This window comes from Natrix helvetica, assembly GCF_964273705.1.
Source record: "Natrix helvetica genome assembly, chromosome: 9".
NCBI classification, from domain to species: Eukaryota; Metazoa; Chordata; class Lepidosauria; order Squamata; family Natricidae; genus Natrix; species Natrix helvetica.
Genome location: NC_138560.1, coordinates 17,228,710 through 17,253,611, shown reverse-complemented (window position 1 = coordinate 17,253,611; position 24,902 = coordinate 17,228,710). Strand labels below are relative to the sequence as shown.

General features: G+C 45.6%; 1 protein-coding gene across 1 annotated transcript in view; it reads left to right on the top strand.

Annotated features, from left to right (window-relative positions):
- Nucleotides 1-24,902, top strand: part of GRHL3 (grainyhead like transcription factor 3) — a 62,896-nt gene that overhangs the window by 34,134 nt on the left and 3,860 nt on the right. Inside the window, exons 9-15 of the mRNA XM_081961938.1 lie at nt 220-378; nt 2,016-2,094; nt 7,001-7,134; nt 8,715-8,752; nt 9,746-9,834; nt 10,776-10,861; nt 14,366-14,430. Coding sequence (XP_081818064.1) covers nt 220-378; nt 2,016-2,094; nt 7,001-7,134; nt 8,715-8,752; nt 9,746-9,834; nt 10,776-10,861; nt 14,366-14,430 — 650 coding nt within the window. The remainder of the gene's footprint in view (nt 1-219; nt 379-2,015; nt 2,095-7,000; nt 7,135-8,714; nt 8,753-9,745; nt 9,835-10,775; nt 10,862-14,365; nt 14,431-24,902) is intronic.

Here is a 24,902-nt window from a genome sequence, read left to right as displayed (position 1 = left end):
TGAAGCAACCCATTTTAAATAACCTTTCTCCTTTGGTGGTTACATTGATATATTTGGACTTTCACCTTGGTTAGGAGTGGCTTCTCTGAGCAGTTAGTCTGGCCCATTGCAATAACACCAACCCACCCATTGGACACCACCAGAGCTTCAGGTGACCCCCTCTTCCAAGGCTACAATGGAGCTAGACAGAACCATAATGCTTCCCATTCACTTTTGCAGGTGTTCATTGGCGTGAACTGCCTGAGCACGGACTTCTCCTCTCAAAAAGGTGTGAAGGGTGTCCCACTCAACCTCCAGATCGACACTTACGACTACAGCACTGGGACAAACCGGCTGGTCCACCGAGCTGTCTGCCAGATCAAAATATTTTGCGATAAGGTAGAGTAAGGGGAGCCTTTGGCAAATTGTGTGTGTGTGTGTAGAAAGCCTTAGGGTAGCCAGGAGCCTCCTTGTTGCTTCTTGAACACAAAGTCTTTTGGAGAGAAACTTTGCAAGCAAGAGCTGAAGTGGCAAATGTGGGCTCCGAGGAAACTTAGAAATGAACAAGAGGACTTTCTGACTTGTGGTTTTGAATATGTCCCACAGCCTCTCCCCATCCCCTTCCCCAATTAAGCCTAGAGAGCAAGGACTCATTGGTGTGAATGGAATTCCCCACCACCTCCCCATTGTCCCCCTAAATTTGAAGGTGATAGCTAAGGGCAAAGGATAATAGCAATAGGACTTAGACTTATACAGTTTCATAGGGCTTCTACAGCCCTCTCCAAGCGGTTCTACAGAGTCAGCCTCTTGCCCCCAACAATCTGGGTCCTCGTTTTACCCATCTCAGAAGGATGGAAGGCTGAATCAACCTTGAGCCGGTGAGATTTGAACTACCGAACTGCAGCTGACAGTCAGCTGAAGTAGCCTGCAATACTGCACTCTAACCACTGTGCCACCTCAGCTCTCTAAAGACACCTTTCTCTATTGTTCCCCACCATCACAATCCAGATCATCCCATACTCCATGCAGCAATTATGTTTGGGGGTGTGGGAAACCTCGTCCTTATTCTCAAATCTAATTGGTAGGCAGCTGGGGGCAGGAATGGGAAGAAGAAGGAAGAGAGAGATGAATCAGCAAGAGCAATAGGAAAAAGGTGGAGAGATCACGATGCATGAATGGATGGGTCCAGGGCTGGTACCCATGGCTTGGAATAAGTCTGCTGGTAGAGTGTGGCACCTGAAGATTGAGAGAGGCAGGGCACACATTCAATCAATGGTTATGCATGGTCAGAGGACTCATTCCTGACTTATTAGATCCAAATGTTTGCAGTCAAGGTGGACAAATATCATTTCACATACCACAGACTTGTCAGCCTTCCTGTGGTCTACAGGAAATACAGCCAGGTGAGCTAAATCTAATTTATTGTTAAGCTACATTAAAAGAATAGGGACACAGTCAATTGAAAGGTTGGCAGTTTGGCAGTTTGGCAGTTTGAATCCCTAGCGCCCCATAACAGGGTGACCTCCCATTACTTGTCCCAGCTTTTAGCAGCTCAAAAGGATGTAAAAAATGCAAGCAGTAAAATAGGAACCCCTTTGGTGGGAAGGTAACAGCGTTCCATGCACCTTTGGTGTTTAGTCATGCCAGCCACATGACCACGGAGACGTCTTCAGACAGTGCTGGCTCTTCGGCTTTGAAACGGAGATGAACACCGTCCCCTAGAGCCGGAAACAACTAGCACGTATGTGCAAGGGGAACCTTTACCTTTACATTAAAAGAACTTCACAGCCTGAAAGTGCAAGTCTCCTGCTGTCACTTTTACAACCTAAGGAGGGAAGGTGCCTCCTGACTCCCTTGTTCCATCCACTGTGCAGTTGTGGGCCATGCTCCCTCTTCTCTGACCATTCCTTTGGCAGTATCTCTTCCGTCTCCCAAGGTCGTTCCCACACGCCATTACATTAAAAGAAAATGCTCTTAGGTCTACCCTTAGCAGCCATGGACGTGAGAGTGAGATTGTGGCTTCTCTCCTCTTCCAGGGAGCAGAGAGGAAAATGCGGGATGATGAACGCAAACAGTTCAGGAGGAAAGGAAAATGCTTGGATGCCAATAATAACGGTGAGTAGACGTGGACTAGCAGCTCCTTCAAACTTTTTGGAAAAGGGCCTTCGTGGATTGGTACCGGGCCATGCAGGGATGGCGACTATCAGAGGCGCCCGCAAGGTATGGTCAAAAGAAGTCAATAGGGCAGCCACAGCAGTCAATCAAACTCTGCTCATTTATGTGTCTGTTCCTTATTTTAAAAATGCTCAACGCTTCAATTGTTCAATTGTGATCACTATCTTGATGTTTTAACCACACTTTGCAGTTCAGTGCCCTAGTTCAGTGATGGTGAACCTTTTATCCACTGGGTGCCCAAATTGCACACACGCACAGGCCCAAACTGAAAGGTGGGTGTGTGCGTGCGCAAACACGCCCATGCATGGATATGCATGTGTGCATGCGCAGACATGCACACATGTGCAGCAGAGACCCAAAGACCAGCTGGCCAGTGGGAGGCGAGGCATCCCAACACCGTCAGCATGGTAAGAGCTAAGATCTTTTTCTTTCGTGAGCTTCTGTTCCATTGTTTGCAGGGAAACAGACGCTCATGAAAAAAGCCACAGAGATCTGACCTGGAGCGACAGTGCGGGTACCAGCAGAGAGGGCTCTGCGTGCCACCTCTGGCCATAGGTTCCATAGGTTCACCATCACAGCCCTAGTTTCTGGGAAATTAAACTCCCGCCGCTTCATGCTTTGGAGCTGCTTTCTATCTTTCCACAACTCCAGAATCCGAGAGGGAGCTTTGCGGTCTCACCCTGCCATCTCTTTCAGCAACTGAGGCAGCTCAGGGACAATGTACTGCGTGAAAGGCAAACTTTCTCTTTGAAATAGTGAAGCTCCATCGCAGTTCTCCACGGGTGGGAACATCTGCCTCGCCCTGCCTCAGTAGTTCCCACGGTCCGGCAACCCGCCCTTTCTTCCCTCCCTTTAGAGCAGCGTCCCCCACATCCTCTCTGGGTTGGTGGCCCTGATCAGGGAGGGGGGGAAGAGGGGGTGGTTTGTGGGAGGGGCAGGCACATATGCCGTTGCTCGCACAAGTGGGGCCACGAGGGCCCGGGACACTCGTGCAAGTGAGCCCCCAAGTGCTCACAATGCTCCCACGAGTGGGGCTGTGCACTCCGGCCACCCACGCGGCTCAGTTGTGAATAGGCCGTGGACTGGTAGTGGGCCACTGCCCATAGTTTGGGGATCCCTACTTTAGAGGCTGAGCTACAATAGTCAGATTGAGAAACACTTATTTCATGGGTCTTTTAAAAACAAGAAAAGAGGCTCCTTGGTGGCTTTTCAGCTCTCCACTGTAGCAACTGCTCAGATGGGGGCTTTGATTGAGTTACATACAGGTGGCCCTCAACTGACAACCATGAATAGGACCAGAATTTCTATTGGTAAGCAAAGCAGTTGTTAAGTGGATCGAGCCTGACCATTTTGTTGTGAAACGGTTGTTAAACGAATCCCTGTGGCTGTTAAGTAAATCGTGTGTGGTCATTAAGCAAATATGACTTCCCCCATTGACTTTGCTTGTCGGAAGCCAGTTGGGAAGGTGGCAATTAGCCATCACATGACCCCAGGATGCACCAACCATTTTAAATCCATGTTGGCAGCCCAGCACCTGATTTTCTTTTCTTTTCTTTTAATCCAGGGGTGTCCAAACTTGGGAACTTTAAGACTTGTGGACTTCAACTCCCAGAATTCCCCAGCCAGCTATGCTGGCTGGGGAATTCTGGGAGTTGAAGTCCACAAGTCTTAAAGTTCCCAGGTTTGGACACCCCTGTTTTAATCCCATGACTTTGGAGATGCTGCAATGGTTAGAAGTGTAGCGACTGGCTCTAACCCTAACCCCCAGTAGGCCAACCATGGTTAAACCCAAGAAAATAAATGTTTTAGAAGAAAACAGAACATTTAATTCAACTACATATACTAGTTTTGTGTCTGCTCGGGGAAGAGTCAGGCAAGGGAAGGGGTTTGTGGCTCCCAGCAGTTTCTTTTCTGTGGGAAAATGGCTCTTTGGGTGTTTAAGGTTGACGACCCCCTGAGCTAGTCTGATCTGGTGCCCTCTAGACCCAATCAATCCAATTCTAGTAACTCCCAGCTGCCCGAGACACTGGCCATAGACTGCTGGTCTGCTGCACAATTTGCACATTCCACCTAGAATCCAGGCCAGGCCATGTTAGCCCGGCCCCAGCTGGATTTAAAGTCCTATTTTAAAACCCTTTTCTCTTTGCTTATTCTATTTTATTTCTTTACCTCGGAGATCTAGACCCCATCGGTTGACACATGCCCTCTGGGAAGCTTACAAAACAAATCCATGTTCAAAACATAATAAGTAAGATGTCAAATAAAAACAGCCATAAAAACTACAAAAGGGGGAAAAGCAAACGGGCGGTCCCCGAGATTTAAAAAAATAGCAGCTGGAACCAGTTTCAAGAGCCTTGTGATTGCTCCGAGCCCAGAAGGAAGCCTGGGCACATTCTGCCTAGGGCCTTGGAGATAGCCAAGAAAGAGCCAAGGGAAAATCCCCGGAGTAAGAGCTTTGTTGTATGGACACCACAGCCTGGAGGCTTGTCATTCCAGTAACCACCAGTCAGGTTTCCAAAAATGGGGAGGCTATAAAGAACCCGTAAGATGATTTGATAGAACCATGAGGGTCATATTGGAGAAGGTGGTCCTTAGAGATCTCTTTTGGGACCATCAACGTGACCTCCATCTTCTGTTCCTTTCTCTAGTCCTTAGAGATTTCTTTTGGGAATACCAACATCACCTCCACCTTCTGCTCACTTCTCTTCTCTGCTCTTCTTTTCTTTGTTCACCTTTCTGGGGTTTGCGGTTGACAAAGGCATCTTCTTGGTTTTGACCTCAGTTTAATAATGAATTCTTGAAGGGTCTCTTGAAATGATTGTTGCCAGAAAATTGAGTTACAAGGTTCCTTGCCTTTCATGGGAAAATCTGCACGCACATCTTTACCAATCCTGAATGGGGTTGAGCATATTGCAAACAAACTTTGGATTCCCCAGGATGCCATCTATGAAATAGCAATAGCACTTAGACTTATATACCGCTTCATAGTGCTTTTACAGCATATTGCCACCAACCATTTGGGCCCTCATTTTACCCACCTCGGACGGATGGAAGGCTGAATCAACCTTGAGCCGATCAGGATCGAATTTCTGGCAGTGGGCAGTGTTAACCTGAAATACTGCATTCTAACCACTGCACCACTGTGGCTCTTAGAATATTCTCAGAAGGCTTTCAAGTGGATGGTTTTGATGTGTTAAGACTGTATTAGATTTAGATTTGTTTACGGGCTTGTTAAAGTAGCTTTTCAGTTACAGTATATCTGCTTTTTGGATGAATTTATTTATCTTCGTATCAAAAACTATACACCACATATTTCACAGGACCCTTGATGGTTTACACCAGGGGTCTCCAACCTTGGCAACTTTAAGACTTGTGGACGTAACTCCCAAAGCTGGCTGAGGAATTCTGGGAGTTGAAGTCCACAAGTCTTAAAGTTGCCAAGGTTGAAGACCCGTCGTTTACACCACCACAAAGGAAAATGCCAATGTATAAACAACCACAGAGGACAATTATAATCAGAATTACAGGCCTATCTCTAAGGAAAGCCCATCAACATTAGGGCCCATAGTTTCTGAGATATAAAACAGTCTTAAGAGCCGTCTTAAAGGCCAGAGGTTTAGGGGGCACCAATGTTCTTGGCACACCCAAGAATGTTTCCATTTAGAAGTAACTCCTAGGCCACCAGCCCCAAGGCGATATTTGCAGGCCTTCTACCTCTTCTTGCTTAATGTTTTTTTGGTTCTTGGTTCACGCGGGGAGGGGAGGGGCGGGGAGGAAGAACACCAAGTTACAAGCGGGATCATAAATTTCTATGGTTTTGTAAGATGCCTCGTGGGACTGTGTAGCCCTGCTTGAAAAACAGAGGAGCAATTAGTATGAACAAACTCTGAAATTGTCCTCCGGTTTTCCATGGGGGATAGAGAAAACAGGTGAATTCGTAATGTCCCTTGATGGTCAAGGCATCCCTTTTTATGAGCTTTTCTCAAATAGCCATTCTGCATTCAGTCAGCCTGTGCAGGGATGAAATCAGCTTAGCTTTGCCACCGGTTAGGCAAACGTGAGCGCATGCGCAGAGCATCAAAAACGGGACGTGATGACGTCCAGGTGGGAGGGCGGAGCCTCCCGCCCCCACCGCTACCGGTTCACCTAAACTGGATAGAACCGGCTGAATTGCACTACTGACCTGTGATTGTGTAATAAGGACAACTTTAAAAACACTAACCGCAACCAAAAAGAATAGGGATAACCACCTAATACTAGGGGAAAGAGAAACATGCAAATATTTGGTTTTTTATTAAACCGATTTATATGCCCCCCCCTAACTTATAAATAAATAAGTCTCGGCAATGTTCAATGAAGCTAAAAAAATGGTGAATAAATATATTTTAAAAGATATAAAAATCATAGTAAAAGAATAATAGAAGAGATGTTAAAAATAACAGAGCCACCTTACTGATATCAAATTCCCATTTCAGTTACTCAGATATTTTAAAATGTTGGTCAATTAATCCTCTGATGGTGTGATTTCATCAGCTGATATAACAAGTATACAACATAAATAATTCTTTTAATGTTTGTTCATTAACTATATGAGTGGGCTGAATTCTGAAAGCAGGGTTAATTTATACATTAATTTTTTTAAATAAAATTCCCCTCTTAAGTATGCTTGTTTTGAAGTGTATAACTGGATGCTCTCCACATGTATTGGACTACAATACCTATTATCCATGATCAGGTTGCTCCTCCCAGAAATTTTCCCCACAAACATGATGGCCGACTACAAGGTTTCTGTTAATCTAGAATAAGGTGCATGATGGAAAACATAACTTTCTCTTCTCTCTTTCAGGTTTGAAAAGCTGTTTAGTTTCAAGCTTTCGCAGCAATGAAATCACTTACCTCAAGCCCCAAAGTGACTTGGATACTCAGCCTGTCTTATTCATCCCAAATGTTCATTTTTCAAACCTCCAAAGATGTACAACGGTAAGATTCCTCTGTTGGCCCTTATGGCTAAGAACCTCCAGAATTCTGTTAAGAAAACATGGACTTTGGAATGGATCCATGCTTTTTTTATTAAAAGTTTTTCATTAGATAAACATTAAAAACATTGGACATAGTGCAACATTTCTGGCGCAAATGTTTCCATATAGTGATTAGATCTTACAGCAATTACATTTTATATCCATTATATAGGTGTGTGTAGTCAGTCAGATTACCTGTCCGTTGATCCTTTCTTATATATAATTACTAATCATACAAATACATATGCAATTCCTACCTGTTGCACATTCTTAATACCATATTTCCCAATTCTTGTCTGCGTTTTTCTGTCCCGGCCTTTTCCCCTCATTTCTAACCAACGGTACCATTTGTCCCAGATTTTGTGATATTCTGTCTCGCCCTTCTCTTTGAGTTCTAGAGCAGGAAAGGGTCCATGCTTTGATATGGTTGAGTTGGAAAGAATCCACCAAGGGTGATCTTCAAGGAGGGAGAGGATCCACATCTAGATGTAGTCAATGGTTGTCCAGAAGGCAAACTCTTTGTAGGATTATAACACGGGAGCCATTTTAATGGTTAAAATATCAGAGTAGAAGGCCAGGGACACTCTGAGTTCTAGTCCCACTTTAAGAATGAAAATTGACTTTGTGATTTTGGACCAATCACCTGGAGATTGTGAATTCTAATCCCACTTTAGGATTGAAAGTTGACTTGAGTGACTTTGGGTCAAAACATACTCTCTCTCTCAGCTCAACTCATTTTACAGGTTTTTTTTTAATGGGGAAAATAGGGGGAAGAAGGGTGATTAGTTATGTACACTGCCTTGAATTACTTATACAATATAATAAAAGCAGCATATAAATAATAAATTCTTAATATATTACAACTCAACATAAACTAGCGCTTCTTTCTTTCTAGCTAAAAAGTTAGTAGACCTTATTGCATATCTGATACGTAGGTTCATTTAATTTTTATATCAGTGGTGACTAAATATGTAGACAATGTACTCATGCAACGTGCTTATCCAGGTAAGTCATAAAGCTGTTTGGTTTGGGTGGGTTGGTTGGATGATCCTATTCCATTTGATTAATATGAGGTGGAATGTATCATGCAAACTCAAGCAAAATTGATTATTCATGACCAGGTTAAGTTCATTGTGTGAACATCCAAATATTTGGTCAGCAAAGCAATCATTTGAGCCCTTGCTCCAGAAAGGAACACATTCGGCGGGGATGAAATATGATTTGGACCCCCTACCTAACCCTCCTTAGGAAAAAGGAGGAGCTGTGGGTGTAAGGTGTGTACAAGTGTGTAATTAGTTGAGTATGACTTACATCCCAAGGGGAATGTGGACATCTATTGAACAACCAACCTCTGATCCAGCAAACTATTTAGTAAATAAAACATTTTGAGTGGAGTTTCCATGTAAATCACCTTTTGAACCCTTGAAGAAAAGGCAGAATCTAAATCTAATAAATGAACCTGTGCAATGTTGTTGCAAAGGGGAGGAGGGCTTTAAAATGGCTGTTCGTCTTTGCTTAAAACATCTCCCTCCCTCTTTACAGGTATTACCTACTGCTGGAGTTCCACATGATTCCCACAGGTGTGTAATACATTTCCTTTGCTGATGGAGGCATGGACAGGGTCAACAACCTGAAATGCTTCCAGACTCTGAGACCAAAAAATGTGTTTGTTTCCCCATACGTGTTGCCTTTATAGCTCATGGAAACTCAAACATTTAAGTCTTTGATCCAGGCATGGGTTTACATTCAAACCTTCAGTGCTCTGAACCATGAAACTCTTTTGAGTGCTGCACATTGGGTGACTTTCAGCCAGTACCTGTCTTAGTTCAGCTTCTGTGGGGGGTGGGGGAGGGGGCAGAAATAGTCAATGATTTCCATCTGGGAATCTCTAAGAATCTAGTTTCAAATAAGGGGAGGACAATTTATTTGGGGTATTTTTATGAGTACTAGAGAGAGCAGTCTATCAACATGTGTATCAGCGTAACAGCCTCATTCAGATGAAACAAAATGAATTGTCCTTTTTTATTAAGGACAAGGCTATGAAATTGGTCTGTCTATCCATCCATCCATCCACTCACCCATCCATCCACTCACCCATCCATCCACTCACCCATCCATCCACCCACCCACCCATCCATCCATCCATCCACCCACCCATCCATCCATCCACCCATCCATCCACTCAACCATCCATCCACTCAACCATCCATCCACCCACCCACCCATCCATCCATCCACCCACCCACCCATCCATCACCCACCCATCCATCCACTCAACCATCCATCCACTCACTCACCATATCCACTCATCCATCCTCTTTTTGTTCTTGGCAGTTTCTCCTAATTCACCCATAAAGTGGATTAAGCTGAGAAATGTCACTAAATCTACGTGAGGACTGTGAGGGGGTCTTGAATTTGAGACTTTCAGGTCTTCGGGTCTATAACTCACTCTTAAACTGCTGCACAGTCTAGATTCAGTTATGGACATCTGATCTATTTGGGAAGATCCCTTGTGATTTGTATATTTGGCACAACCAGGAGATGTTCTGAGTTCCCTTTTTCCCCCTACCTAGCTTGCCCTTAAAGCGGAGCTGCCCTTCGTTTCCCGATGAATTTGATCCCATAGCCGCAAAACAAGCAAAAGAAGAAGACCCTCAACGAGGTAAGGTGGAAGGGGCAGATGTCTTCTACATGCCCAGGGTCCTCATGGCCCAAGAAAAAGCAAGAAGTCCACAGATGCAGAAGGATGCATCCTTCTGTTTGTTAACCACAACACTAACATGTGGCAAATTGGCAAATGGACAGTTGACTAAACTTGACTGTCTAGGGTCCTGCCCACCCGTGTCCTTCATTGTCCCATCACAAGTTAAGGAGAGCAATTGGTGGTTTCTTTTTCACTGGAAGGTGGTACTCTGCAAAGTGATACTCTGGGATGCGGTAGCTCAGTGGATAAGACACTGAGCTTGTTGATCAGAAAGGTCAGCAGTTTGGTGGTTCGAATCCCTAGGGCTGCCCGTTACTTGTCCCAGCTTCTGCCAACCTAGCAGTTCAAAAGCATGTAAAAGTGGAAAAATAGGAACCACCTTTGGTGGGAAGGTAATAGCATTCTGTGCACCTTTGGCATTTAGTCATGATGGCCACATGACCACGGAGAAGTCTTCGGACAACGCTGGCTCTTTGGCTTTGAAACTGAGATGAGCACCTTTCCCTAGAGTCGGGAACGACTAGCACATATGTGCAAGGGGAACCTTGACCTTTCCACTGGAAGGTGGTACTCCGGAGAAAGAAATGAAGCTCAGGGAATCCATCAATCACTTTCCTTAATTTGTCCTGTAACTGAGACAATAAGCATGAGATCAACTGCTCTTTTTTTTTCTGAAGCAGAACAGGGACAGGCATTGAGGGCAGTGAAGTTTATGCCAGTGTTTGTGCCCAGGAAGAGTACAAAACCATGGAATGTATGGGATGAGGTTGTGGGGAATATGGGGCCTCAAAGAAAAGACGCAACGGGTTTGTGAGATTCTATACTAGAAGGAGAGAAATGGGGGCATCCTTTTCCTGCATCTGCAGAGGGATTTGACCATTATCTCTTGTGTCATTCAGTTCTACTCTATGTACGACGGGAAACAGAGGAAGTCTTTGACGCTCTCATGCTGAAGACCCCCGATCTCAAAGGCCTGAGAAATGCGGTGAGTTTCTCTCCTTGAAATTTTGCTACCTTGGGATGAGGTGCTGAAGATATCTAGGCTGGAGAAGGGCAACCAGCAGACCTCCACAAAAGGAAGGACAACTTCAGTCCGACTGTCTCCCATCCCAGATAGTAATCTCTTCCTAGGCTTCTATTTTAATTTTAAATTTTCCTACAGTGTTGCTTAAATAATGGGAGGAAACAGCTACTGAATGTATTAAAAGGTGGCTCCACTTAATCAATGTTGTACAATGACTCTGGTGCTTATAAAACAGAAAACCAATCTGAGGATGCTGCATTATGAGGCCTCCTCTAAAGAAATGTTTGGTTAGGGTTATAACTAGCCCATTGGCAGCCTGGCCTGGGCAATGGAGTCCATTTTGCATTAAACTGGAGTTTGCTAACTGATCGTTTATGGGAAAAGGCACAATCAGTTTGTTGGTTGTATTTCCACAAGGTGCTAGGTCATGAATGGTGATTTCTATTCCTCAATTGACTCCATACATTACATTCCTTAAGCCATGGGTGTCAAACTCAAGGCCCGTGGGCCAGATCCAGCTTGTGGGGTGCTTAAATCTGGCTTTGTATTCCCTCCCCCATGCCCCGTTTTGGCTGGCAGGATGCTGTATGAGGTGCCCATCCCATCTCCCCCCCACATCAGCCGGCCCATGGAGGAAAAGTACAATGCTGATCCAGCTCTCGAAGAAATCCAGTTTGACATCCCTGCCTTAAACCAACCATACCACATAAAGAACTGGCATAATGTCTGAACCTCATGAATATATCAATGAGAGCTTACACAACGAACGGCTCCTACTTTTCAGTTCCTGTGAGGATTTGTGTTTCACCATCAAAGACCCCAAGTCTAATTTGGTTCTAGGCCCATTTCTGGAGACTTGTTTCCCTATTCATTCTGTACTCTCTTTCTCTCTAGATTTTGCCTCTTTTTGCTTGGCTTGGCTAGCAGCTCTCCCCCTTCTCTCTACCGCCATGCACATTTGCTCAATGTTTAAAGAGCACACAATGCTTGAGCATATTTCTGTGATGTTTATCAGAACCGTTCCTGATAACCCTCGGCTTGGCTTGGCTGAGGCCGGGAATAAGGCAAACAATCTCCTGAAATGATCTGATAGCCATATTTATGGCTTTGCTTTATGTGTGTGTGTCTCTCTCTCTATGTGTGTGTTCTGCTTTTGCACACTTTCAAATTGGAAAAGAGCAAATAACAAGTTACTTTTTCTGAAATCTCCTCCTTGGGAGCTGTAGTTTTCCACACTAAAATGGTTTCTCTGCTAGCAGAAATGAGGCTGTTGTAGAATGACAGAGTTGGAAAGGACCATGAGGTCTTCTAGTCCAACCCTCTGCTTAGGCAGGAAATGCTATACCACTTCAGATAAATGGTTGTTCAATCTCTTCTTAAAGACTTCCAGTGCTGGAGCATTCACAACTTCTGGAACAAGTTGTTCCACTGATTAATTGTTCTAACTGTCAGGAAATTGCCTCTTAGTTCTGTCTTGCTCTCTCCTTGTTTAGTCTCCCTCCATTGCTTCTTGTTCTGCCCTCAGGGGCTTTGGAGAATAGTAAGAAACATGAATCTGGCCAAACCCACATATGGTTCTCCTCTAGGGAAGGGAATTGGAAGACCAGGTTTAAAATTGCGCCAAATAACTGTATATTGTATGTTTCAGGCTAGTTCTCATCCTGTGTGATGCTAAAATACCATTTGTTTGCTTTTGACTTAGTACAATTTGTGAATCTTGACTTTGTGGCTTACTCAACAAATAATGACTAAAGCAAACTAAGCATGACCTGTGAACCATCATTGAGTATTGAAAGAACTTCACACCAAATGTTAGGAAAGTCTTCCTAAGTACAAAATCTATTGTTCCAGGGCAGTGATGGTTAACCATTTTTGGACCGAGTGCCCAAAGTGTGCGCACGCCCGAACCCCCCAAATGCAATGCAGCCAGCCCTCCCCATGCATGCACATGCAGCCCCCTGCTTACACCCTGCCCCCCGCATATGCCTCACTGCCTGCAAGTATGTGCTCCATCACATGCGCCCCTTGCATGCACATCGCCCCCTCTGCATGCGCAGCAGAGACTCAAAGACCCGCTGGCCACTGGGAGGCGCATGCACATACACAGCAGAGCTGAACTGAACTGATGCAACGGCTCGCATACCCACAGAGATAGCTCTGTGTGCCACCTCTGGCACGCGTACCATAGGTTCACAATAGCAATAGCACTTAGAATTATATACCGCTTCACAGTGCTTTACAGCCCTCTCTTAAGCAGTTTACAGAGTCAGCCTCTGGCCCCCAACAATCTGGGTCCTCTTTTTACCGACCTCGGAAGGACGGAAGGCTGAGTCAACCTTGAGCCTGGTGAGATTCGATCTGCCAAACTCTCTGGCAGCCGGTGATCAGCAGGAGGAGCCTGCAGTACTGCACTCTAACCACTGTGCCATCGCGGCTCAGTACATCGCAGCTTAGGAATCATGGTTTTAGGGGCATAGAAGGTCAAGAATAAGCGAAGAAAAGTCACGATTGTGGCCACGCTTGTGTAATCCCACCATTGCAGCCACCTTCTTGATTTATTTTTTGATCTCCTCCCAACTCCATGGATATCTGTGCATTGGTCTTCTGTTGCAATGGAAGGTTTAAACAAGAGTTTCAGAAGGCAGAGATAAACGTTAGAAACAGAGATTAGCCTAAGCCAACATCATTTCATAACTAGAATAGGATTTGAATAGGTTTTTCCTGGATCTCATTCTCTTTATCACTTAACTACCGTATTTTTCTGAGTATAAGATGCACCGGAGTATAAGAGGCACCAAGGTTTTGAAGAGGCAAATAAAAAAAAGTTTTTGCACTCTGCAAACCTCCCCAAAACAGCCTGTTTTTTTTGCGAAAACGGACCTGTTATTTTCCCCCCCAACAAAGGCATGAATAGCCTTTAGGGAGCTTGCAGAGTGCTCCTGCAGGGGAGGGGGGAAACGGGTCCGTTTTGCATTTAAAAAAGGGGCATGGATACCCTTTAGGAAGCTTATAGAGTGCTCCTGGGGGCTTGGGGGGGGAAATTGAGCCAAAAAAACAGCCCGTTTTTCGCTCATTTCTGCCCTCCCCAGCCCCCAGGAGCTCTCGGAAAGCTTCTTAAAGGGTATGCATGGCCATTTTGGTGAAGGAGGCGGGGTTTCAGGAGGCAAAAACTGGTGTATTCAGTGTATAAGACGCACCCATATTTTCAGCCTCTTTTTTGAGGGAAAAAGGTGCGTCTTATACTCCAGAAAATATGGCAGGTTAGCTCTCAGCTCTCAGTTGTTTGATTTTGACATGGGAATTTCTTTGAGATGATGCAATTGCAACTGGTTTATGGTCAGAATCGAGTGGAACGAACGGAGAAGTATTACATGTACTCCAATACCAACTGTGAGTTTTATAAGACCAGGAATCCGTTCATCGGAATGTGCAAGTGAAGGTAAACCATTATTTTCCATTTTCCAGATTTCAGAAAAATATGGCCTGCCGGAAGAAAGCATCTATAAAGTCTACAAAAAGTGCAAACGAGGGTAAGTGATAGTCTGTTTCCCTTGTATGGCGTTCCGAGTTCTTGGGCATGCAATGGGTCTAGCAAGTAGGCAAGGAAATGTCTCCATGGAAAGAAGTGGGGTTTGGAAGCAATGGGAACTTTCAGAAGTCTAGGGAAGGAATAGTATCAGGGGTGGTGTCAGCGTTCCAATTATCGTGCAGAATTAAATCAGAGCCCAAGGCAAACCTTTCCTTAATGTTCCAATTTAATAAGTCAGACATGTTGGTACATCTGTGGAATCCCAATTCTGGAAGTTACCTAGGATTCCCACCCAGTTGAAAGTTCATGGTCTTGTCCCCACACCCACTAATCCATCCCATGGTCCAATCTTCTTCTTCCACGCTGTCATCTCTACCCCCGCTAGTTCCGGTCAGGTGCCAAGGTGCGGAGACAAAGAATAACCTTGAGCTTCTAGAAAGGAATTTTTTATTTTGAAAACAACACATTCTACCCATTGCTATTCCCCCCCTCCCCTTAATGACTATGCATACTAAAGATGAAGCTAGAAGAGAGGTTGTGGCAGGCCAAAGATTCTTAAAGGAACCGCTGCAGGCCTGACAGGTGGACTGCTGGGGGCTCGTACGGGTTCTGACGATCCTCTAGCTAGGATTCTGCCCAGTTCGGCAAATCCCCAAATGCCACCCAGTAATGGTCTTATCTTCACTACCAGTTCGGTAGCGGGAGCCCGTGCAGAAGGTCTGTGATGACGTCTGGGTGGGTGGGTGGACGGAGCCTTGCTGCGCCGCCACTACCGGTTCACCCAAACCGGTGCAAACCGGTAGAATACCACCTCTGATGCCACCCCTGGCTGGCCACGCCCATCCTACCACAGAGGTTCAGGGAGGGGGAAAACGGGCCTACCAGAGGTTCTGGAAGTCCAGAAACTGGCCTGTTTTCAGCCTCTGGAGGACCTCCAGAGCCCAGGGGAAGCAGTTTTCACCCTCCCGAGGCTGGAGAAAAGCCTCTGGAGCCCAGGGAGGGCAAACACACACATACCCCCCCCCGTGGTGCAGGAAGCTGACTAGGCCACACCCACCCAGCAACAGGGCAGCGAACCCCACCCCTGAATAGTATCAAATTAATTTGGAAGAAATTCTGCGTGTCTTGATTAAGAGCAACCAGAATCTTGCTGGATCCAGCCAAAGGCTTATCTGGTTCAGCATTTCATGAAAGCAACTACTCTTTCCTCCTTTCTGTGGTCTTCTCTAGAAATGCCCTCCTGCTCAGGAGATTGTTGTCTTGCAATTTAATGATATTCTCCACTTTGCATTTGGAAACCTAAAGATTCATGCCTCTTTATGAGCATCAAGTATGAGTTGGGGACTCTGTGATTAACTATGTTCTTTGGCTACAGTGACGGAAGCTGCTTGCTAGCTAGTGGGCTTCAGTGGGCTTTCCCTGTGTCATTACTTTGGTGGAAGCTGAAACGACCTAGAAAGATGTTTCTCAACCTCAGGAATTTTAAGATGGGTGGACTTCAACTCCCAGAATTCCCCCAGACAACATTGGGTTCATTGGAATGCAAGATCATCATGGGGCGGTTTGATTGCAATTTAGGGCAATGTGTGACTGTAGCCAGGGTTGGCTTATTGAGTGAAGCATAATTAAGCCATGCCACGTGTAAGATAAGGCTTAGGTTATAGCCCTTGGAAGATCTACACCAAAAATGGAAATTCTCTGGTCAATTTTGAACCTTCCGCCCTCTCTCACCTTAGCTCAGAGTTCCTCAGCCTTGGCATTTGTGGTCTTCAACTCCCAGAATTCCTCAGCCATTGGTGGCTAGGGAATTCTGGAGGTTGAACTCCACTCATCTTAAAATTGTCAGGACAGAGAAACACTGCCCTAGGCTATTTACAGGGATATAGTAAAATTAAGATTGGAAGGAGAGTCCATTGCTATCTAAAGATTTCTGGGAGTTGAAATCCACACATTTTGAAATTTCCAAGGTTGAGAAACATCAAAGAGAGAGGGGGGGGGAGAGGGAGACAGACAGACAGACAGACAGACAGACAGACAGACAGACTGACTGACTGACTGACTGACTGACTGACTGACTGACTGACTTATTGTCCTAAGCTTAGATTAGGGCAGGGGTGTCCAAACTTGGGAACTTTAAGACTTGTGGACTTCAACTCCCAGAATTCCCCAGCCAGCGGTCCACAAGTCTTAAAGTTCCCAAGTTTGGACACCCCTGGATTAGGGGAATCCGAATTCAAAGCTGGCTGAGGAATTTTGGAAGTTGAAGTCCACAAGTCTTAAAGTTGCCAAGTTTGGAGACCCCTGGCTTAGATTACTTTAATCAATTTGACACCTTCCACAATGGGAGCTGAAGTTCAACCCACCTGGACATGGGCTGAACTTCATCTCCTATTTGGGGTACAGCTGGTGTTGGGTGTATTAGAGTCGAAGCCTTGGGAAAGGGCCAATCTTGTTCCAGTTGGCTCCTACACACTGTGTCTTTTATTTTTAAAATAGGAAGTTGTTTGGTGAGGTTAATTTAAAAAAAAAAAAAACCCAGAGGAAGAAGTCTGTGTGTACATAGTGCATGGAGTGGTTTGGGGAATTCAACAGATACGTTGTTATCTCCCCAGGCAATGCCCCGAGGTCACCACCTTTGGGTTTATCTTTATCATCAGGGCACCATTGTTTGTTTGTTTGTTTCTCAAAACCAGCAGGATTGGAGTAACCCTTAGGCTTAGAGCGGCAGATAATCCTGGAATAGAGCAGTTTGGGGAGGAAAATCTGTACTGGATTCCACTAACGTAGGGGTCAGCAATCTACGGCTCTGGAGCCACATGTGGCTCTTTTATCCCTCTGCTGCGGCTCCCAGTTGCTCAAAATATGTGTTACACCCGCCAATGTGTGACACCTGCTGGAATGTGATTTCTTGAGCTTTCCAACCCCTGGTAGGCCAAACATGGTAAAATCCAAGAAAAGAAAAGTTTCAGAAGAAAACAGAATGCTTTCGCTCCTGGGGGCCTCAGTTCTGAGGGCACACGACACTTTTCAGCTGTGCGCTGCACTTACACAAACACTGTCGTTGTGGTGGTAGTTGTCATCCTCATTACTACTTCCAGCCAGAGAAGTGCAAGGAATGCAGAATCCGGGTGGGCAGGGGGAGGAAAGGGCTCCACACGGACTTTATTGTGTATTAAACGTTCAAGCTTAACTGGACAGGAGAAAAGGCACCGAGGTCATGCTATTAAAATTTAGCATTTTGCTCCAAATTTCGATATTGTGACCTACAAGATCAGTGACTCAGCCCAACCTACAAGGAGTTCAAAGGAATGTGCTTCTACACACACACACATCTGCATTCATGAAAAGGCTTCCATGGGTTCCAGCAAAGACATGGCTGCGCCCAATAGCGAAGGTTCTGGGCAAGGGATGAGGCCAAAGGGTTTGCTTAGTTGCACAGATACAGTTGAACGGAGTTGGAAGGGACCTTGTAGGTCATCTAGTCCAACCCCCCCACCCCCATCCAAGCAAACGCTACACCATTTTTGACAGATGGCACGGAAAGGGCAGGGGCTGCTTATTTCAACTGCATATACTAGTTTTGTGGTCCCGGTGTTTTGTTTTCTGTGGGAAACGGGTTCAAATGGCTCTTTGAGTGTTTAAGATTGCCAACCCCTGCCCTAACGGGACTAATTTACAAATTACAAAGATAACATTTACTGGTTGGGGGATGCTAGCTTTTCATCAAGGGCATCTACCGCTTGCCTATGCAGTCAGAACGAAGGGAAGATTTCAATATTACAGCAACTATCTCTCTAAACCAGGGGTGTCCAAGCTTGGCAAATTTAACACTTGTGAACTTCAACTCCCAGAATTGCCCAGCCAGTATGGGACTTCAAGTCTACAAGTCTTAAACTTACCGGTTTGCTCCGGTTTGGGCGAAGCAGTAGTGGACCGCTTCTCCAGTCGCCTATGTCATTGCCGGCATATGTTTTAGTCATTTTATAATGTTCTGCGCATGAGCACATGGAAATCAAAGTGGCGGTAATGCCGTCAGCACCTGTTGGACACCCTGCTCTGAACACAAGATTGACACTATTCTAGTTTAGGTTGTTGTTATACAAAATGATGCAGGCTTGGAACAAAAACCCAAGTTTCATTTATACAGCGAAGGGATGTGAGCTAGGCAGGGTCTTAAAATCTTTACAGAGGACTCCAGGAAAATTCCGCCCCCCCCCCCAAGGTAAAAGGTAAAGGTTCCCCTGGCACAAATGTGCTAGTCATTTCCAACTCTAGGGAGCTGTGCTCATCTCCATTTCAAAGCCGAAGAACCAGCGCTGTCCGAAGACGTCTCCGTGATCATGTGGCTGGCATGACTAAATGCCAAAGGCACACAGAACGCTGTTACCTTTCCATCAAAATGGTCCCTAGTTGTCTACTTGCATATGTGCTTTCAAACTGTGAGGTTGGCAGAAGCTGGGACAAGTAACGGAAGCTCACTCCATTATGCGGCACTAGGGATTCAAACTGCCGACCTTCTGATCGACAAGCTCAGCATCTTAGCCACTGAGCCACCACATCCTTCTGTACCCCCAAGCCACAACTATTGTAATAAGCAGGAAATTTCCCACCTGGAACCTTTAGGAATGGAACATAAATCTGGTTTGGGTTTGATGGAGATTGAAGTTCAGGAAGGGTACCAATAATCCACTGGGGTCAAGATAATCTCCAACAAATAAAAATTAGAAATACAGGCTCCTTGCTAGTTCATACTTGAACTAATTCATAGGGCCCAGTAGTTCATTCTTGAGCCTAGCCACCTCCCACCAAATATTTTTCGCTGACATAAGAACTGAGTAGCCGCTTAAAAATCTTTCGCATTCCACTTTGCAACGGAGCCTAAAGGATACAAAAGCTGGGGAGCAGGAGTGGGTGGTAGATCGCCGCTAATCTTTGTTTCCCCTTTTCTCTCCTCCACCTCTCGGTCTGTCAGACAAAGAACATAATTGGGCAGGGGGTGGACCGCCCATCCTTCCGCTAATCTTGTTGTGTCTGGATAACTGCAATCTGTAGCCCCATCACAGAGACTGGAGGTTTTGTTCTTACTTCTAGCAACCCATAAAATCCCAGACCCTTCTGTTTTTCAGTGTGGTGCTGCTCCAGATGGCTTGGTCCTCCTTGAATACCTGCTCCCAAAATGGAATTTCAGCAAAAGCAATCAACACATTAAAAAACCACCCTGTTGAGAGCTTTTTCTCCCATGCTCCTATTATGGCACCAGCAGTTAGTTAGTTAGTTAGTTAGTTAGTTAGTTAGTTAGTTAGTTAGTTAGTTAGTCAAACATGCATGAGATAACAGGTAGAAGAATAAACATGGGCCTGACCACATGGAATGGGTACAAATAAATGGGGACAGTAGGACACGGGCAGTAAGCACGCTGGTGCGCTTATGCACGCCCCATTACAGACCTCTTAGGAATGGAGTGAGGTCCACGGTAGATAGTTTAAGGTTGAAGCTATGGGAGTTTGAGGATGTAACCATGGAGTCGGGTAGTACATTCCAGGCATTGACCACTCTGTTGCTGAAGTCGTATTTTCTGCAATCGAGTTTGGAGTGGTTTACCTTGAGTTTGTATCGATTGTTTGCCCATGTATTATTGCGGTTGAAGCTGAAGTGGTCGTTGACAGGTAGGATGTTGTAGCAGACAATTTTGCGTACTATGCTTAGGTCAGACCATAGGCAGCGTAGTTCCAGGTTGTCCAAGCCCAAAATTTCAAGCCTGGTGGTATAAAGGATTCTGTTGTGAGCAGAGGAGTGGAGGACTCTTCTCGTGAAATACCTCCGGACCTGCTCAATTATATTAATGTCTGATATACAGTGTGGATTCCAGGCAGATGAGCTGTATTTGAGGATTGGTCTGGCAAAGGTTTTGTATGCCCTAGTTAGCAATACAATGTTACCGGAGAAGAAACTTCGCAAAATTAGGTTAACAACTCTGAATGCGAGTGGGCGTCATCTATGAGTTCATATCTACCCAGCTTGTGTTTGGTATTCTGATTTTTGTGGAGAATGTGTAAGACAGGGCATTTGTTAGTTGAGATTTGGAGTTGCCAATTGTCCCGGTACCTGAGTAACTGCCCAACCAAATAACCTCATTGCTGATAGAAGGAGTGGAGTTTGCTCTCTGTTTATATACAGGTGGATTGCCAGTAATGGTGGGAGTGTTCTTTTCTTCTTGGTAGTCCCTTGATTAGGCTATTGTTTACTATTGAATTGTTGTATTGAGTTGGTAGTTCCTTGACTGGGGTATTGTTTACTGTAATGAAACACCTGCAAGAAAACAACCAAGCTCAGAGAGCACTAAAAGACCCCTGGCTGGAAAGTTAGTGGAAGAACGTCTTGTCCAAGTGCAGAAATACATCCTTAATAGATGTCCATCCAGACCTGGGGTGGGCTTAAAATCTTTTAGCAAGAGGTTCTCTTCCTGGTTGCTCAGTGGGTGTGGCCCAGAGGTGGGTTCCTACCAGTTCAGACGGGTTTGGCTAAGTAGATAGTAACTTGTCTGCCCATGCCCCCAAACCGGTTCTATCGGCGGTGCCATAAGTGGCGCCATCTTGATTTTTTGCTTCCGAGCATGCGCAGAAGCAATTTTTTTCACTACTGCGCATGCATGCATAGAATGCATCAAGTGCATCCCTGAGTGAACCGGCAGTAAAATAATCCAGAGCCCACCCCTGGTGTGGCCATGGTGGCATGGCCTAGTCAGCCTCCTGCCCCACGGCAGGGAGGAGGTTTGCCCTCCCCAAGCTCTGGAGGATTTCCCTTGAGCCTCCGGGAGGGCAGAAACGGCCTCCCCAGACTCCGGATGCCCTTCCAGAACTTCCTATATGCCCGTTTTTTGCCCTCCCTGAGCCTCCGTGCGTGCCCTGCACTTACCTGCATCCAAAACGGGCCGCGTGGGGACTCCATGGAGGGGAGGGGTAGGTGGGGCCAGCCAGGAGTGGGATTTGGAGGTTTTCCAAACTGTACAGAATATTAGCTAGAGGTTCTCCTGAACCTCTGCGAACCCCCAGCAGCCCATCCCTGATCCGGACCCTTTTTCAACACTCAAGGCCACCATTTCTCAAGGCATCCCCTGTTCCGTTTTTGAACAGCCCTTATCACAGGGCTGGGTTTCTCACAGTTTTACTCCTTTTATTAGTTTTGAGGATTTATGCAGAAGTGCTACCATGGTCCCACTGACTAATTAGTCCCACTCCTGAGACTTTAGCATCCTGTACTGCTGTTTGGGTTCTGTGTGTAGAACCCTCCAGGGTAGGGCAGGTCAAAACACAGACAGTGCAAGGATTTCAGGAATGCCACTTAGTTGTTGTGGGTTGAAAAGCTTCTCCGAAACCTTCATTGTCCCCAATTTAAGGACAGCAAGGCTAAGGCAGGGCTGTTCTGAGTCTCTTTCTCACACTTTCTACTTTCCCAGGGCTGAGCAATTCCTCTAGGGTAACCCATCCTGCATAGTCCTTTCCAGTGTCAGTGCCACCAGGGTCCACGGTGATGACTGTGGGCAAAATGTGTGAGCCAACCACAGTTGTGTTGTGTCCATCCATAGCTTCTTACGGGTACTATCTACATATATAAAAGTGTGTGTGTGTGTGTGTGTGTGTGTGTGTGTGTGTGTGTTTGTGTTCCAGCATAACTCTGGAATTCCTGGATCAATTTCAACCAAACTTGGTACAAAGATGACTTACTCTCTGGAAACAAATACTGTGGGGGTAAGACGGGCATAACACCCCTTGGAATGTGTGTTCTGTTAAGATACAGCCTGTTGTGCCGTAAAATGGCTTCTACTGTACTGACGTAAAATGGCTTCTACTGTACAGCGCAGTGGAATCGCCGTGGTGAAGGCTTCACGAGGGGGCTCCCTCTGGTAAAGGGGAAAATACAACATTAGAAATTATGTTTGATCTGGACATTTTCCCCCTATAAATAAATATCCAGGCAATGCCAAGTTATCAGCACTAGTTAGTTATAAAACCAGAGCTGGGCTTCTGATCACTTATAGCCTTCACACCCTGCATTCCCTTCATTTTGTCTATGGAGATTCTCAATCATTTAGGGAATGTTTTGTCCCAAAAAGGTGTTTTTTTTCCAAAAGGCAAGTGAACTTTCTTGGTGGTTTTTTTAAAAAAATGTTTTGCTTTTGAAGAAGCATCTTTGGAAAAACACCTTTGGGACATTCCCTGCACTGCTTCCTCCCACTTCAACCCATTATACCTTTCTGAATCTTTTAATGCCCCCAAGCTATTTCTGAACACGGGGCTTTTTCAGGAGAGTGCTAGATCCCTGGCAGGCGACAGGTTGCAAGGAACCTGCAGAGGCCTCCTTCACCCCATGTCCCCTTTAGTACCACCCTCTGTGTGTGTGTGTGTGTGTGTGTGTGTGTGTGTGTGTGTGTGTGTGATTGAGGGAAGTCTGAACCTGACGTTCTAAGCATCTGTCTAAATCCACCCCACCCTGCCTCACCCCACAGTAAAAGACTATGATTGATGTCCAGGAGGTGACATTCAATGGGAGGGGACGCAAAGCCAACCCTGTTCCTTAACTTGGTCCGCCATAAATAAGTAAGGAGAAGTTCTTTTAGCTGTTGTCAGTCGTGTTGCTGTGGCAGAATCCCTCTTGGCACTGAGCAGCACAACTTATATAATATTATCTGCCAGCTGGAGATCAGGTGGATGACGCATCAACCTGTCATCTGAAAGTGAGTTTCTGGTCCCCTGAACATTCCTTGCTGAGAGTCACTGCCTTCTCTACCCGAAGCATTATTTTAACAACTGGAGATTTCGTGGTTTAATTAAACAAGGCTCCACTAATAATCCCAGTAAAACAGGTGCTAACGTGGCACAAAAACATAGGTCGCTGAAACGGAGGTGGGAAGATCTTGCTCTAACTTGCAAGGTATTTCGTAGGTGGTACCTGGAAGCCGCTGAGAAGCAGTGCCTATGTGGGCCTCATATTTACTGTCTTTTTTTTTTAAAGTGCTTTCCAGAAAACCTGCCGCAGAGATGTCATTGGGAGAGGGGAGGGTTTTAGCTAGTGAAAAGATAGGTGGGGCGAAATTTAAAAGAGGAAGTGACAAATTCAAGCAAAACGACCCGGCTATAATCAGCATTTCAGCCCACCAATAATTCTTTGCTTTTAACTTCCTATTCGAATGGAGTGGAGTGGAGTGGAGTGTGGAGTGGAGTGGAGTGGAGTGGAGTGGAGTGGAGTGGAGTGGAGTAGAGTAGAGTAGAGTAGAGTAGAGTAGAGTAGAAGAATAGAATAGAATAGAATAGAATAGAATAGAATAGAATAGAATAGAATAGCAGAGTTGGAAGGGACCTTGGAGGTCTTCTAGTCCAACCCTCTGCTTTGGCAGGAAACCCTACACCAGACAAATGGCTATCCAACATCTTCTTAAACGTTTCCAGTGTTGGGAGCATTTTGTCCACACTTCATGTGACATTAGCAAATACTCGCTTTCATATGTTTCAATGAAGTTTGGTGACTTATTGAAGAGATCTTTGTGGATTTTCTATCTTTCAAACTGGTGATATAGCAACCTTAACACGATTGCTGGTGAATTTGTCTACTCGCTTTAATCATCTCTATTCATGGCAGAGCTGAACAGACTCACGGCTGCCCTGCTTTAGAAATGCGCAGGAAGCTTCCCCACAATTCTGCCTTGCTGTTACCTGGAAAGGTAGCTTTGGGCTCTTGTCTTATTCGCACCTGTACCCCGCAGTTCTGCCATTGGCAAGGGGTTGCATCAAGAGCAGCCTTAGTACCAGAAAGGACGCAGTGGCTCAGTGGCTCAGTGGCTAAGATGCTGAGCTGGTCAATCAGAAAGATCAGTTTGAATCAGTGGTGAGTTGCTGCTGGTTTTACTACTGGTTTGCTTCTTGCGTACTTTACGCTGCACCTGCGTGCACAATTCAATGTAAATTGTTCTTCACGCGTGTGCAGAACAATTTACATTGAACTGCACGTGCGCAGTCACTAGAAAACAACAAGGCGTGGCAAGCCTGGGTCGCTGCTGGTTCTGCGATCCAGGCAAAAATACCACTACCGAAGCAGGCCAAACCGACAGCAACCCACCACTGGTTCGAATCCCCAGTGCTGTGTAATGGAGTGAGCTCCCGTTACTTGTTGAACTCACGTAAAAAATGCAAGGAGAAAAATTGGGAACCACCTTTGGTGGGAAGGTAACAGTGTTCCATGCGCCTTCAGCATTTAGTCATGCCGGCCACATGATCACGGAGATGTCTTCGGACAGCACTGGCTCTTCGGCTTTGAAATGGAGATGAGCACCTCCCCCCTAGAGTCCGGAACGACTAGCACATATCTGCAAGGGGAACCTTTACCTTATTCGTACCTGCACCCCCAATTCTGCCATTGGCAAAGGTGGTGCATCAAAGGTAGCCTTACTACTAGAAAGGAAGCGGCTACTCTGCCCTG